The following is an 11,903-nucleotide window of genomic DNA, read 5'->3' on the forward strand; positions in this document are numbered from 1 at the left end:
CCCCCCGCCCCATGGCCGCCTCGGCGCCGCCCCCACCGGACAAGCTGGAGGGAGGTGGGGGCCCCGCACCGCCCCCTGCGCCGCCCGGCACCGGGAGGAAGCAGGGCAAGGCCGGTGAGAGCGCCGCGGACCTGGCGGCCGGGGGGAGGCTGGCGGGTGGTGCAGGCGGGGTTCCTGGAGCCGGGGGGGCCCGAAGGGAGGCGGAGGGCGGTGGGGGTCCGTGTCACAGATTGGGGACCCTAGGGTTTGGACACGCACGGGCTCCAGGAGCCACTTGGGAATCTGAGGGCATCGGAGTGGGGGTGGGGTGGGGGGGGTCTTATTTAAGGGAGGAGGCAGCCAGAGTGCGGCCGTGCAGCGTTTCCGTGGTGCACCTTTGTTCGTGTGTGTTAAGTGAATGAGCAAGCGCGTGTCCAAGTTAGAGGAGCTCCTGCGGTGCGTCTGGGAGCCCGGAGGTTGGGGCGGCCGCAGGGAAACGCGGCGGGGTCTGCATTCTGCTGCTCTTCCAGGTCTGCAGATGAAGAGCCCCGAAAAGAAGCGAAGGAAGTCCAATACTCAGGTGAATGGTGCCTGGCGGTGGGGTGATTTCCTAGCTGCCGCTCCTGTAGGCTTGGGTCTTGCCTCCGCTGCGGGGAGGAGAGGCGGCTTCCTGTCTCTGGCCCTTTCCCCCAACTTCCTAACGAATGCGGGGCCAGGGGGTGGAGGGCTGTGTGTGAGGCCATTTGCCCCAGGATCTTATCCGTCAGGAATAGTCTTTTTTCCTAGCACTTGGTGCGGTTAGGGCTTTGACAGCTGTGGGAGACAGGCATCGCCCGTTTTACAAATGAGGATCTGAGGCTTTAGGGAGTTGAGCACCGCCTGCTCAAGGGCCTTGAGATTATTCAGGGTCAGAGCTAGGATTCCAGCGCACTTCTGGCTGCTCTCTGCACCCCGTTTCTGTTATGTTCCGAAGTTCGGCCTGACTTCTATCCGCGCTGGCCCTTGCCGGACCGCGGGACAAGTCCTGCGTTTCTGCGGCTGTCCTGGTCCGGAGCTGCTGTTTCCCCCCGTGACCCTCTCTCCTCTGCTCCCCACTAGGGCCCTGCGTACTCGCACCTGACCGAGTTTGCACCACCCCCGACTCCCATGGTGGATCACCTGGTTGCATCCAACCCTTTTGAAGATGACTTCGGAGCCCCTAAGGTGGGGGGCGCAGCCCCTCCATTCCTTGGCAGTCCTGTCCCCTTTGGGGGCTTCCGCGTACAGGGGGGCATGGCAGGCCAGGTACCCCCAGGCTACGGCACTGGGGGTGGAGGGGGTCCTCAGCCACTTCGTCGCCAACCTCCTCCTTTCCCTCCCAATCCTATGGGCCCTGCTTTCAACATGCCCCCCCAGGGCCCTGGCTACCCCCCCCCAGGCAACATGAACTTTCCTAGCCAACCCTTCAACCAGCCTCTGGGTCAAAACTTCAGCCCTCCTGGTGGGCAGATGATGCCAGGCCCCGTGGGAGGATTTGGCCCCATGATCTCACCCACCATGGGACAACCTCCCAGAGGGGAGCTGGGCCCCGCTTCTCTCCCCCAACGCTTTGCCCAGCCAGGGGCACCTTTTGGCCCTTCACCTCTCCAGAGACCTGGTCCGGGGCTCCCCAGCCTGCCCCCCAACACAAGTCCCTTCCCTGGGCCGGACCCTGGATTTCCGGGCCCTGGCGGTGAGGACGGGGGAAAGCCCTTGAATCCCCCTGCCTCCACTGCTTTTCCCCCCGAGCCTCACTCGGGCTCCCCAGCTGCCGCTGTTAACGGGAACCAGCCCAGTTTCCCCCCAAACAGCAGCGGGCGAGGTGGGGGGACTCCGGATGCCAACAGCCTGGCACCCCCCAGCAAAGCGGGTGGGGGCTCGGGGCCTCAGCCCCCTCCGGGCCTGGTGTACCCTTGTGGCGCCTGTCGCAGCGAGGTGAATGACGACCAGGACGCCATCCTGTGCGAGGCCTCCTGCCAGAAGTGGTTCCACCGCGAGTGCACGGGCATGACGGAGAGCGCGTACGGGCTGCTGACCACCGAGGCCTCCGCCGTCTGGGCCTGCGACCTGTGCCTCAAGACCAAGGAGGTCCAGTCCGTGTACATCCGTGAGGGCGTGGGGCAGCTGGTGGCTGCCAACGATGGCTGATGCGGGGGAGGGCGAGGGTTCCCGAGTCTGGCTCTTGCTCCCCGTCCCCACGGGGCAGACACACAGTGGCCCCTGAGGGCAGAGAAGGACCTGAGGTCGGGCCGGCAGAAGAACCTGGGTTGCTCCTCTGGAAACTCACCCGTGCACGCGGAGATCTGCAGAGGTCCAGGAAGCCAGATCCCCGCCAGCGCTGCGGGGGCTCTGGCCCCGAAGGCCCAGGGGTAGGGCTTCGAGAGAGAGGAGGCTGGGGGGGGTCCCAGGGCAGGGGTCTGCTCCTGCGGATGGCGGCCGCCCCGGCATCTGTGCCTCACACCCCGGCCAGCACCACAGCCGCAGCCTTAGTTTTTGAAGTGACGCGTTGGAGGTTTCTGGCCAGAGGAGTCAGGGTCCCATCCCTGCGGCAGCGCCTTCGCGGGCTTCAGGAGACAGCTTTAGGTGATAACTGGGCAGTCTTCCCTTTTCTTACCCGCCCTTTCCTCCAAGTCGTACCCCCTCAGACAACCAAATAGCTGGCAGAACCAGGAGAGCGCTTGGCCCGGGCAGTTTCCTGGTGATTTGGGGCTTCAGGACTGGGGGTGAGAGACGCGGCCGCCCCTGGGCCCCTCGTACCAAAGCCACTGGCCTTTTTTCAGCCTCTCTCGCTCTGGCTTTGTTCTTACTGACCATATTTTTGCCAAAAATTGGGATATGTGGTCTGACAGACCGGAATATCTGAGGTTCGAGTGGCCTGGGACCCGGGACTCTGGTTGCCCCGTGCCGGTTTGGGGCACAGTAGTGTCCCCGCTGGTCTGGATCCGGGGACACCTGTATCCCTCCGCCTCCCTGGCTTGACTGAAGGAAAGCTTGAAAAGGCACAGAGCCCTTATACCTCATCTCCTGACGAGGCTCCCTGTCCCAGTGTGGGGGGCGGGGGCGGAGGCCGAGGGACCGCGGCGCAGCCCAGAGTCCGGGCGGGGGCCACCTTTCCAGACATCTTCCTGGGCCGGGCGATCTGGCAGCTCGCGCCCCTCCCCGCACGGGCGTGCCGTGTTCGCGTACTGAGTGTGCGGAGTCCTGGGCGCCACCTGCCCGATATGGGCTCCGGGCCGGGGCTCGTGCACACGCTCCTGGGGGGGGGGGCGCAGGCGGCCCCGAGGAGCTGGGGGTTCCCTGCCCCCCTCTCCTGGGACCCTCGCGTGTGAACTCTGCCTGCACGGTTGGAGCCAGCATCTTTTGAGGCTGAGGTGGGCGGTGCTGGCCTCCGGTCTCCAGCACCTGGCTTTGTGTTGTGTTTGTGGTTCTGTTGCCCCTCTTTTATCTGTTGCTATTTTTGTGACGTCTACCCCCCCCCCCCGCGGCCGCCCCCCCTTCCTCCTCCATCTTCGCCTTTTGTAAGTGGCTCCTGGGGAGGGGTCTGCGCAGTCTCTCCCTCTACACTATTTGGAAGGGAGTGGCGTGGCAGAGATGTGGTGGTGGGGGTCTTTTGTACGGTTGGATTAATAAAACGACTTGAAAATCCAGACAAGGACTCCTGGCTGTTTCTGCGCGGGAAGGTGGGAAAGAGCCTCTGTCACCGCCGGGCCGATGTCTGAGTGGCAGGGATACGTTTGTGGCCAGGGTTCCCGTGAGAGGGAATGTAGGAGAGACTCGGACCCCAGAACTGACCTTGGTACGAGCAGAGCCGAGAAGCCCAGGGGGCCTGTGTGCGCCACCCCTCCCCCCGCGTCCCTGGTGTGGGAAAGCGGTTCCTTTCTGGGCACATTCCTGGGCCCGGCCTGGAGCCAGGGCCTCAAGGAGGCAAGTGTCCTTGGCGATTTTGGGTGTAGCGCCTACTGCCTCTCCTCCAGTTGTGTGGGTTAGGGTTCAAGTAGAGCTCCAGGTCAAGAGCAGTGGGAAGGGGGCTGCCCCTGGTCGGGTGTCCACTTTAGAAAAGTAGCAGTGGCATCCTTAATCCGCACTGGCGCTGGGCGAGGAGGACGGCGGGAGGGCTATTTCTAACCCACGGGATGCCATCTCCCCTCCCCCAGCCCGCAGCTGTCTCTGTCTGTCCTGGGGTCGACCTGGCCCCCGGCCCCTGCGGTCTCAGGAGGTGCTACCCTTTGCTTTTAGTTTTGGGTCTTCCCGCGAGCAACTGTTTCTACCCTGGAAAAGGAGGCGAGGCCACCCAAAACCCAGCTTGCGGGAAGCCCAGCGAACAGTGGGAGGAGAGCCCAGGTCCGGGGGCCCCGCAGGCCCCCCTCCTCAACTCCGGCTCTCGATTCCAGCGCTGATTGGCCCAAAGTTTCCGCCCCCTCCGGGACGCTGACTCTCCATTGGCTAGTCACGGTCACGTGGGCCCCTCCCGGGCTGGAAACCTGGGGAGGCAGCAACAAGTCGGGTGAGGACTGCGGCTACTGCTGGTTCAGGTGAGGCCCCGGCGGGGCAGTGGTCGCGCGGACCCCATCAGACGGGAGGGGCGTGGGCTGCCTCGGGGACCCGGAAGCCGCTGGTTCCTGCTGGGCCCTGGGAGGCTGCGCCCCGGACGGCCGTTTCCCGGACGGGCACTTGCTCGGGCGCCCCAGGCACGCTCTGGTGGCGCGGGGGTCTTTTGCTTCCGAGGTTTGGGGCAGCCACCCCTACAGGACTTGCGTTGGGCCAGACTTGCTAGGTTTGCGCAGCGGGGAGAGCTCCGCCTTTAGCTGTCCTCTGGGAACAGCAGAGTGACAAGCCTGAAAGTCCGTTTTTGTGGGGAGGGGTGGGGGTGGAGGTGGAGAGGTGGACGGGAACGAGATCGGAAACCCCACGGGGAGGGGTGCAGTTGGACCGTGGAGGGAACTTCCTAATAAGGCAAAGCGATGCGGGCTGGGGAGAACGGGCCGTCTTTTGGAACCTTGGATGAACTCAGCGGACAGAGAGGTTGCAGAGTTTGGAAGCCTGGGCGCAGGGGTTACAGACTCTCCTGTTTGGGTCTCAGAAATGTTTGTCTTTGTTGACCCAAATGCGGGGCTGGTTTCCATGGAGACGGTGGGTCTGACATCACCCTGGTTGCCATGGTGCCTGGTTCTGGAGGACCTGAGCAGGCTGTACGCACACAGCTAGGGAGGACGAGAGACTTCAGCCCAAGCTGCTGCCACTTCCTTCCTGCCACCACCTGTCAACAGTCACATGCAGCAACTGGGGATGGCGAGATGGTGACAGAAGGGCGGGGGAGGGCCGGAGAGCGGCAGGCAGCTACCTTCAGAAGCTGGCCAGGGGGTCCTGGTGGAGGCGGTGTGGGGGTCCCTGCAGCCGTTCCTCTGTCTGCCTGTGGGACGGCTGCGCGTGTCTGGGGAGCACGGGCCCTGGGGAAGACACCGGCAGCTGTCTGTCCCCGGGCGGGAGTCTTGGAAGGCCGCAGGTTTATCAGGACCCTGTGCAGGACTTGCACAGCTCAGACAGAAGGGGGCTGTGGGGGGGTCCCTAAGCGCTTCTTCCCAAGCCTCACTTCTCTTCCTACTGTTTCCTTACGGAGCCCTTCTCCCTCGCCACCCATTTGGCCCCTCAGGAAGCAGTCACCTGTCCTCCTCTGAAAGACCACGGCCCAAGAGTTGGTGGGGGGTTCAGCTCATCTGTAGCCTTGCCTTGTGCCAGAGCCCTGTTGCAGCCGCCCAGACTCAGGGGACAGTCTTGACTGGAAAGAGAGGACGGGTCTCCCTCTCCTTACCCTGCTTGTGTCAGGCCTCCGACGCTGGCGTGACTTCCCGCCCCCACCTGCCGGGTCAGAGCCGAGGAGAAGGGCGCAGGGCCCAGCCCTGATTTTGGTCTGCACTTTGCAAACTGTGAGGTCTTTGCAACCGGTGGTTGTTGTTAAGGCCTGTTCCCGGTTGCCTTCAAGTTCCGTGGGATGACACTGCGGATCACACACAATGGGAACAACATAGGCAGGAGGGCAGCGGGACGCGGAGACTTACTCAGGGCCCGTGGGGACGCATCTGAGCGATGCAGGTGTCCTCGGGCCTTCTGGGAGGCTTTCAAGAAGACCCGCGCCTGGAGGACGCCTAGGGGCTCAGTCAGCTGAGCGTTCAACTTCGGCTCAGGTCATGATCTCACGGCCCGTGGGTTCGAGCCCCGTGTTGGGCTCTGTGCTGACCGCTCCGAGCCTGCAGCCTGCTTTAGATTCTGTGTCTTCCTCTCTCTCTCTGCCCCTCCCCACTCATGCTCTCAAAGATAAGTAAACCTTAAAAATAAAAACAAAAAAACGCAAGGCCCATGCCTGGGTCTGACCCGAAATCGGTTAAATCAGAATCTTAGGCGATTTCCGGGGTGCAGACCGTGTTGGGGGCTCCTGACCAGATCGTGGGAGGGACTAATGATGGACAGGACACTGCAGGGGGAAGGAGGCCATTCAATCTGGGCTTCTGAGCCCAGTGGGGGCAGGGTGGGGGGGTCTGGGCGGTTGTTTTCCTCCCTCCTCCCGGGCAAGTCAGCAGCCTTGGTGTCTCCATCTCGCCTGGCTCTAACGGGGGGGCGCTGGCCTGGATAGCCCCCACATCCTTTCCAGCTCTTCGCTTTGACCTTTCAAGGTCAGCTGAGTCCTCCAGGAACCACAGGTGAACTCCGTGGCTGCTGGTGGGTTTTGATTTGCAAGGGCCAACACTGCCTAGGAAAGCCCAAATGTCGGGTCCGAAGGGCTGGTTCTGGAAGCTGCTCCCGAGCCCTGGGACCCCAGCCAAGGCCGCTCTCTGCATCCTGCTCGAGGGAACTGGGGTCCTTAAGAGCACTTTTCTCTGCAGGGGGCAGCCACCGCCGCCTCGGGACCCCAGCAACTATGGCTTCCTGCCCAGACTCTGACAACAGCTGGGTGCTTGCCGGCTCAGAGGTAGGAACGGGTCTGGGAACTCCATGGAAGAGAAGCTCCTGCTGGGCGGGGCTGCTTTCTAGGTCCGTCCCCAGGCACCTGGGTCACCTCCTGCTGGTGGCGGGAGGAACTGCAGAGGCGGGGGGGGGGGGGGGCAGGCCCCGGGAGTCAGCCCCGGGACTGCTGCTGGGAGCAGGGGACTTGCGCGCCACCGGAGCCTCCCAGGCAATGCCAGGAAAGCCGTTTTGGGGGAGACAGAGGAAGTGCACGGGGGACTGTCGGATTGAGGTGGGGGACCGAGCCTGGAAGCCCCTGAAGAGGCCTCGTGGGCGGGGCTGGGCACGCAGGCCTCCTCCGGCGGGGGAGTCAGAACCGCTGGGAGTCCCAGGGACTTGGGACACTCCCTGCCCGCGGGTGGGGCGAACAGGGGAGACGTCGGAGGTCCAGGAGACTGGTGGAGGCGTCAAGGGACGCAGGCCCCGTGGCTTGGAGGGTTAGAACTGCCCCGGGGAGGGGTGTGAGGGGTGGGAGCCAGGGTGCGGCCCCAGGCAGGGCGCTGGGGCAGGACCCCGCTGGGCCTTCTCTCTGCTCTCCGCTGTAGGCGGGGACGTGGTTCGGGGCTGAGGGAGCAGCAGTGAGAAAGGAGCGGTCTGAAAACTGCACAGAAAGGGACTGAGGCGCACATAAATTCTTGGAGGGGTTGCAGGGCCCTTGCTCGGGAGAGCCGGCGGCCTGCCGGGCAGGGGTGCGCAGGGAGGGGAGAGCCCGGCGGGCAGGGCCTGTTGTCGGCCGCCAGCAGCTGCATGCGGGGCAGCAGAGGCCAGCAAAGCCTGGAAGATGCGCGTAAAATGGGTGGCCCCTCGAGCAGACGGCTGCAGGGAGACCCGTGGGGAACGTGGCTGTGACCTTTGGGCAGCTGGGGGGCTCTACTCTCTTGCTGGCCTCCCACTCCCAGCCAATCAGCAGCTTTCACTTGTGGGGAGGCGGGAGACCCCGGCTCAGCTGGCTTCCCTGGGCGAGTGGGGGCACCAGGTTCCTATGTGACGTGGTGTCCTGGTCCAGCCGCACTTTTTCTTGGCTAGAAACACCCTCTGGAAGTTCCTCACAGCAGCAGGGGAGGTCAGGGGAGGTGGGAGGGGCAGGGGAGGTCAGGGGAAGTTAGGAGAGGTGGGGGAGCAGGGGTGGTGGGGGGTAGGTAGGGGAGGTGAGGGGAGGTGGGAGGTGGGGGGCGGGGGAGGTGAGGGGAGGGCTGGGGAGGTCAGGGAGACCAGGGGCAGGAGTGGCCGCCCCCCACTGCCCACCTAGCATTAGCTTTTCTGTGAGATGTCGGCGGGGTCCCCCGGGCCGTGCAGCTGTCCCAGGGACCCCAGCAGAGCACCCTGTGCTCCCGCAGGGCCTGCCCGTGGAGACCCTGGGCCCAGAATCCAGCATGGCCCCGGAACCCGAGTGGGCTTCCCAGGCCCCTCGGAGCCGCGCCGAGGCAGCCGCTGAGCAGTTGGCTGGAGCTGTGGACGGAGAAGGTAACAGGGCGCTCCTGACGGCGGGGCGCGGCCGCCTCCCTCCCTGCTCCGGGGTCTCCTGCCCCTTCTAACCCGGCGGGGCCTGCAGGAGCCAGAGGGCTGTGTAGGAAGCTCCCTTGGGGTCGGTGGTATTTTTCCTGGGCCTTTTCGTCCACTACAGAGGCCCCCTTCCAGAGTGAAAGCCCCCGGCGTGGCCCCATTCTGCCAGAGAAACCCGAGGCCGAGGTGAGGACCTTCGCCAGCTTGGGGAGGGAGGCCGGGGTGGGGGCCCCGGCGCCGCTCATGGCTGTGACTGCTCAGGGTGTCCCGGAAGGTGACAGCTCCACCATGAAGCCCCCTGGCCCGGGAGACACGGTGGTCCAGGGAGACTCGGAGGAGGCCCCTGTGGTGGCAGGCCTGGAGGACACCGAGGACCCGGAGGGCCACAGCCCCCCACGGAGCCTGCCCTCATCTCCCGGCGCAGGTGAGAGTCCTTCTTGTCTCTGTCTTCCCTATCCTTCTGGAAGGCGTGCAGGGCAGAGTGTTGGCCACTGAGCACCGAGCAGCTTCGTGCCGTCCTCACTCTGCATCAGTGGGTCCTCTCCACCACCCCTGAGGATGTCGAGGCTCAGAGAGGTCGAGGGACCTGACCAGGGTCACACAGCTGGTAAGTGGTAGGGCCTCCCTCTGCTTAACTCTTTCCCCTTCTTTTTTCTCCTCTCGATTCAACTCTTGTTCCCTGAGCCTCTTTCACGAGTCGGCTCTGGGCCCAGGAGTGGAGGGAGGGTGGGTGGTGCGTGGCCTGTGTGAGAGGCCGACTGGTCAGAGCCAAAGTGCAAGTCAGACCAAGAGCTTGGGAAAAGGAGGTGCTCCCTCTGGAGGGGAGGGCGGTTCAGCCAGGGGACAGGTCCGGGAGGGCCCAGGTGGCCAGGCGGTAGCAGTGGGGTCGTTCTCTGAACGGGGGGGGCGGGGGGCGCCAGTGTGGAGGGCAGGGTGCTGGGGGGTCGGTCCACAGATGACACCCCGGGAGGGAGGCTGGGGGACGGCGGGTGGGCCAGGACAGGATGTGTGGACTGGGTCTGGCCTGCCGTGGAGGGCCGTCAGTGGTGGGGGTGAGGGGTGACCGCACAGGGCGGTGGCCGGCCCCGCAGGACCCTCGCCCTCAGGACCAGGAAGAGCCAGGAGGGACTTTGAGGCGGCGCCCGGTGGGCCCAGGAGCTGCCGAGGGAGCCGGTGGGAGGCGCGCGTGGAGGAGGCGCTGCTCCCTGAGTTTTCGGATAAAAGGCCCCCCAGAGGCGGGGTGGTCTTCCCTGCCCTGGTGGACATGGGCAGGGGCCCCGCCTAGGTCTCCCTCTGTGGTCCCTTCACTGCCTTGTGTCCACCCCTTCTCCAGCCCGGCCTGCTGAAGAGACCCGCTGCTCCAGCAGTGAGGACGACGTGGACATGGGCGTGGACGTGGATGTGGACGTGGACGTGGAGGGGCTGCGGAGGCGGCGGGGCCAGGAGCCCAGCACCCCTCAGCCCGCGGCGGCCCTGGGTGTGGAGGGCCAGGCCCGCGGCGAGGGTGCGGGCGGGCAGCTGGGCATCTCCTTCAACACGTGTCTCCTCGCGGCCCTGGTTCTGCTGGGCCTGGGGGTCCTCCTCTTCTCCGGTGAGCGGTGCCCCCACCGCGGCCTCGTGTCCCCGCCACCCCTCCTGCCCCCTCCCCTCTGCCGTGGCTTGACCGAGCCCCTGTCTCCGTCCTCAGGTGGCCTCCCAGAGTCTGACAGCGGTGAGTGGGGAGGGGCCCTGGCGGTCCCTGTGGGGCCTGAGCGAGGCCCCTGGGGGCGTTCTCTGCCCCAGAAGTAGGGCCGCTGGGCTGTGCATTTATTGCTCTGTTAGTGACCTTTACAGCTGTTCAGGGCAACCCTTGGCTCTTTCCCTGCTAGACTTCTTGCCTCAGGGGAGGCCCAGGGCAGGAAGGAGGAAGGTGGCCGTGTGCGTGTGTGTGCGTGTGTGTGCGTGTGTGTGTGTGTGTGTGTGTGTGTGTGGGGGGGGGGGGGGGGGGGGGGGCCGGTTTCAGGATGTGCTTCCTGGCAGGGCCCTCGGAGGAAGCACAACTGCAGGTCTTTCCAGACGCCGTCTTGGATGCAGAGGTGAGGGACGCCCAGGGGTCGAGTGCGGGACACAGGGGCGCTGCTGGGAGACTCAGGCAGCCTGGCTGTGGGCAGGAGGGGTCACTGGCTCCTGTGCCCTTAGGATGGGCTGGGGCAGGGGCTGCAGGCCTCAGCCTCCCCCGACAGCGTGCCCGGCCTGCAGAACATGGCCCTCCTGCTGGACAAGCTGGCCAAGGAGAACCAGGACATCCGGCTGCTGCAGGCCCAGCTGCAGGTGGGCCTGCGCGGGGGTGAGGGGCCCTCGCAAAGCTGGGCGTCTGTCCTATGCTCCCCTAAGAGATGTTGCCTCCGCTCCCTTCCTCCCTCCATCCCCTCTGTCCCCTGCAGCTAGGTCATTTTTCTGGTTCTCTGTTCATACCCTCCCGCCATGGCCCAGGCCCGGCTGGCTGCCTGCTGCCCGCGGGCCCCTCTGATTGATTGGTACAGTCTGCCCCAGCCCTGTGTGAAGAAGGATGGGGAGAGCTGCCAAGGCTCGATTCATAATGTCTGCTCTGGGAGTGGGAGGCAGGCAGGGCTGTAAGTGCCGAGCTGGTCCATCTCTGCGGATTGCAGTGAGACTCACAGGAGGCCAGGGAAGCTGAGATCTGGGGTGGAATTCGGGGATCCCTGGCGACCAGGTTGAGAACCAAATTCTCTGAGTGTCCCAGGTCAGGTTCTGCCAACTGGAGTGGGTGGGGTCGGGCGGGAGGCACTGGGCGTCCTGACCCTCCCGTGGCACCCCTGCCCAGGCCCAGAAGGAGGAGCTTCGGAGCCTGTCGCGCCAGCCCCGGGAGCTGGAAGAGGAGAACGCGCGGCTCCGGGCCGCCCTGCAGCGGGGCGAGGCCTCCCAGCAAGCCCTGGAGGCCGAGCTGCGGCGGCTGCGGGCCCGGCTGCAGGGGCTGGAGGCCGACTGTGTCCGGGGGCCCGATGGAGTTTGCGTCGGCTGGGCCGGAGGCTCCCCGGGCAGCGGGGCTCCCCGGGAGCAGCAGGAACTAGAGGCTGAGGCCCAGGCGTGGAGGCGCGAGCTGGAGAGGCAGCGGCAGCTGCTGGGGGCTGTGCGGCAGGACCTGGAGCAGAGCTTGCGGGCCGCGGGCCGAGGGGACCTGGCCGAGCTAGGCCGCAGGCTGGCCCGGCAGCTGCAGGGCCTGGAGAAGCGGGACCGGCGCCCCGGGGCCGCTGCCAACGCCTCAGAGGCCAGGCACCCGGAGCCCCGCGTCCAGAGTCCCAGCGAGCGGAGCGGGAAGGAGGAGTGGCGGGAAGGGCAGGGGGAGCGGAACGCTGAGCCCTGGAAGCACAGGAAAGACGGGTCTGGGGGGGAGAGAAAGAAGG

The 11,903-nt window shown here is 65.5% G+C and overlaps 2 protein-coding genes across 2 annotated transcripts in view; both read left to right on the forward strand.

Annotated features, from left to right (window-relative positions):
• The first annotated feature begins 6 nt into the window (after positions 1–6).
• On the forward strand, positions 7–3,644 carry PYGO2 (pygopus family PHD finger 2). The gene is made up of 3 exons (XM_029936066.1): positions 7–114; positions 510–559; positions 1,078–3,644. The coding sequence occupies exons 1-3, from the start codon at positions 12–14 to the stop codon at positions 2,143–2,145; spliced, it is 1,221 nt and encodes a 406-aa protein (XP_029791926.1). The 5' UTR covers positions 7–11; the 3' UTR covers positions 2,146–3,644.
• A 794-nt stretch (positions 3,645–4,438) lies between these two features.
• PBXIP1 (PBX homeobox interacting protein 1) overlaps positions 4,439–11,903 on the forward strand; it is an 8,989-nt gene continuing 1,524 nt past the window's right edge. The window contains exons 1-10 of the mRNA XM_029933465.1: positions 4,439–4,529; positions 6,876–6,961; positions 8,334–8,460; positions 8,621–8,685; positions 8,761–8,923; positions 9,833–10,090; positions 10,187–10,210; positions 10,519–10,574; positions 10,678–10,809; positions 11,324–11,896. Of these exons, the coding sequence (XP_029789325.1) occupies positions 6,911–6,961; positions 8,334–8,460; positions 8,621–8,685; positions 8,761–8,923; positions 9,833–10,090; positions 10,187–10,210; positions 10,519–10,574; positions 10,678–10,809; positions 11,324–11,896 (1,449 nt within the window). The 5' untranslated portion in view covers positions 4,439–4,529; positions 6,876–6,910. The remainder of the gene's footprint in view (positions 4,530–6,875; positions 6,962–8,333; positions 8,461–8,620; positions 8,686–8,760; positions 8,924–9,832; positions 10,091–10,186; positions 10,211–10,518; positions 10,575–10,677; positions 10,810–11,323; positions 11,897–11,903) is intronic.

This window comes from Suricata suricatta, chromosome 3 (genome assembly GCF_006229205.1).
Source record: "Suricata suricatta isolate VVHF042 chromosome 3, meerkat_22Aug2017_6uvM2_HiC, whole genome shotgun sequence".
Classification (NCBI taxonomy): Eukaryota; Metazoa; Chordata; class Mammalia; order Carnivora; family Herpestidae; genus Suricata; species Suricata suricatta.

Excerpts from the sequence above, each read along its gene's own strand:
- PYGO2 (XM_029936066.1), top strand. The coding sequence starts at position 12 with ATGGCCGCCTCGGCGCCGCCCCCACCGGACAAGCTGGAGGGAGGTGGG. Across the intron at positions 115-509 it reads GAGGAAGCAGGGCAAGGCCG|GTCTGCAGATGAAGAGCCCC; the intron begins GTGAGAGCGCCG and ends CTGCTCTTCCAG. Across the intron at positions 560-1,077 it reads GAAGGAAGTCCAATACTCAG|GGCCCTGCGTACTCGCACCT; the intron begins GTGAATGGTGCC and ends GCTCCCCACTAG.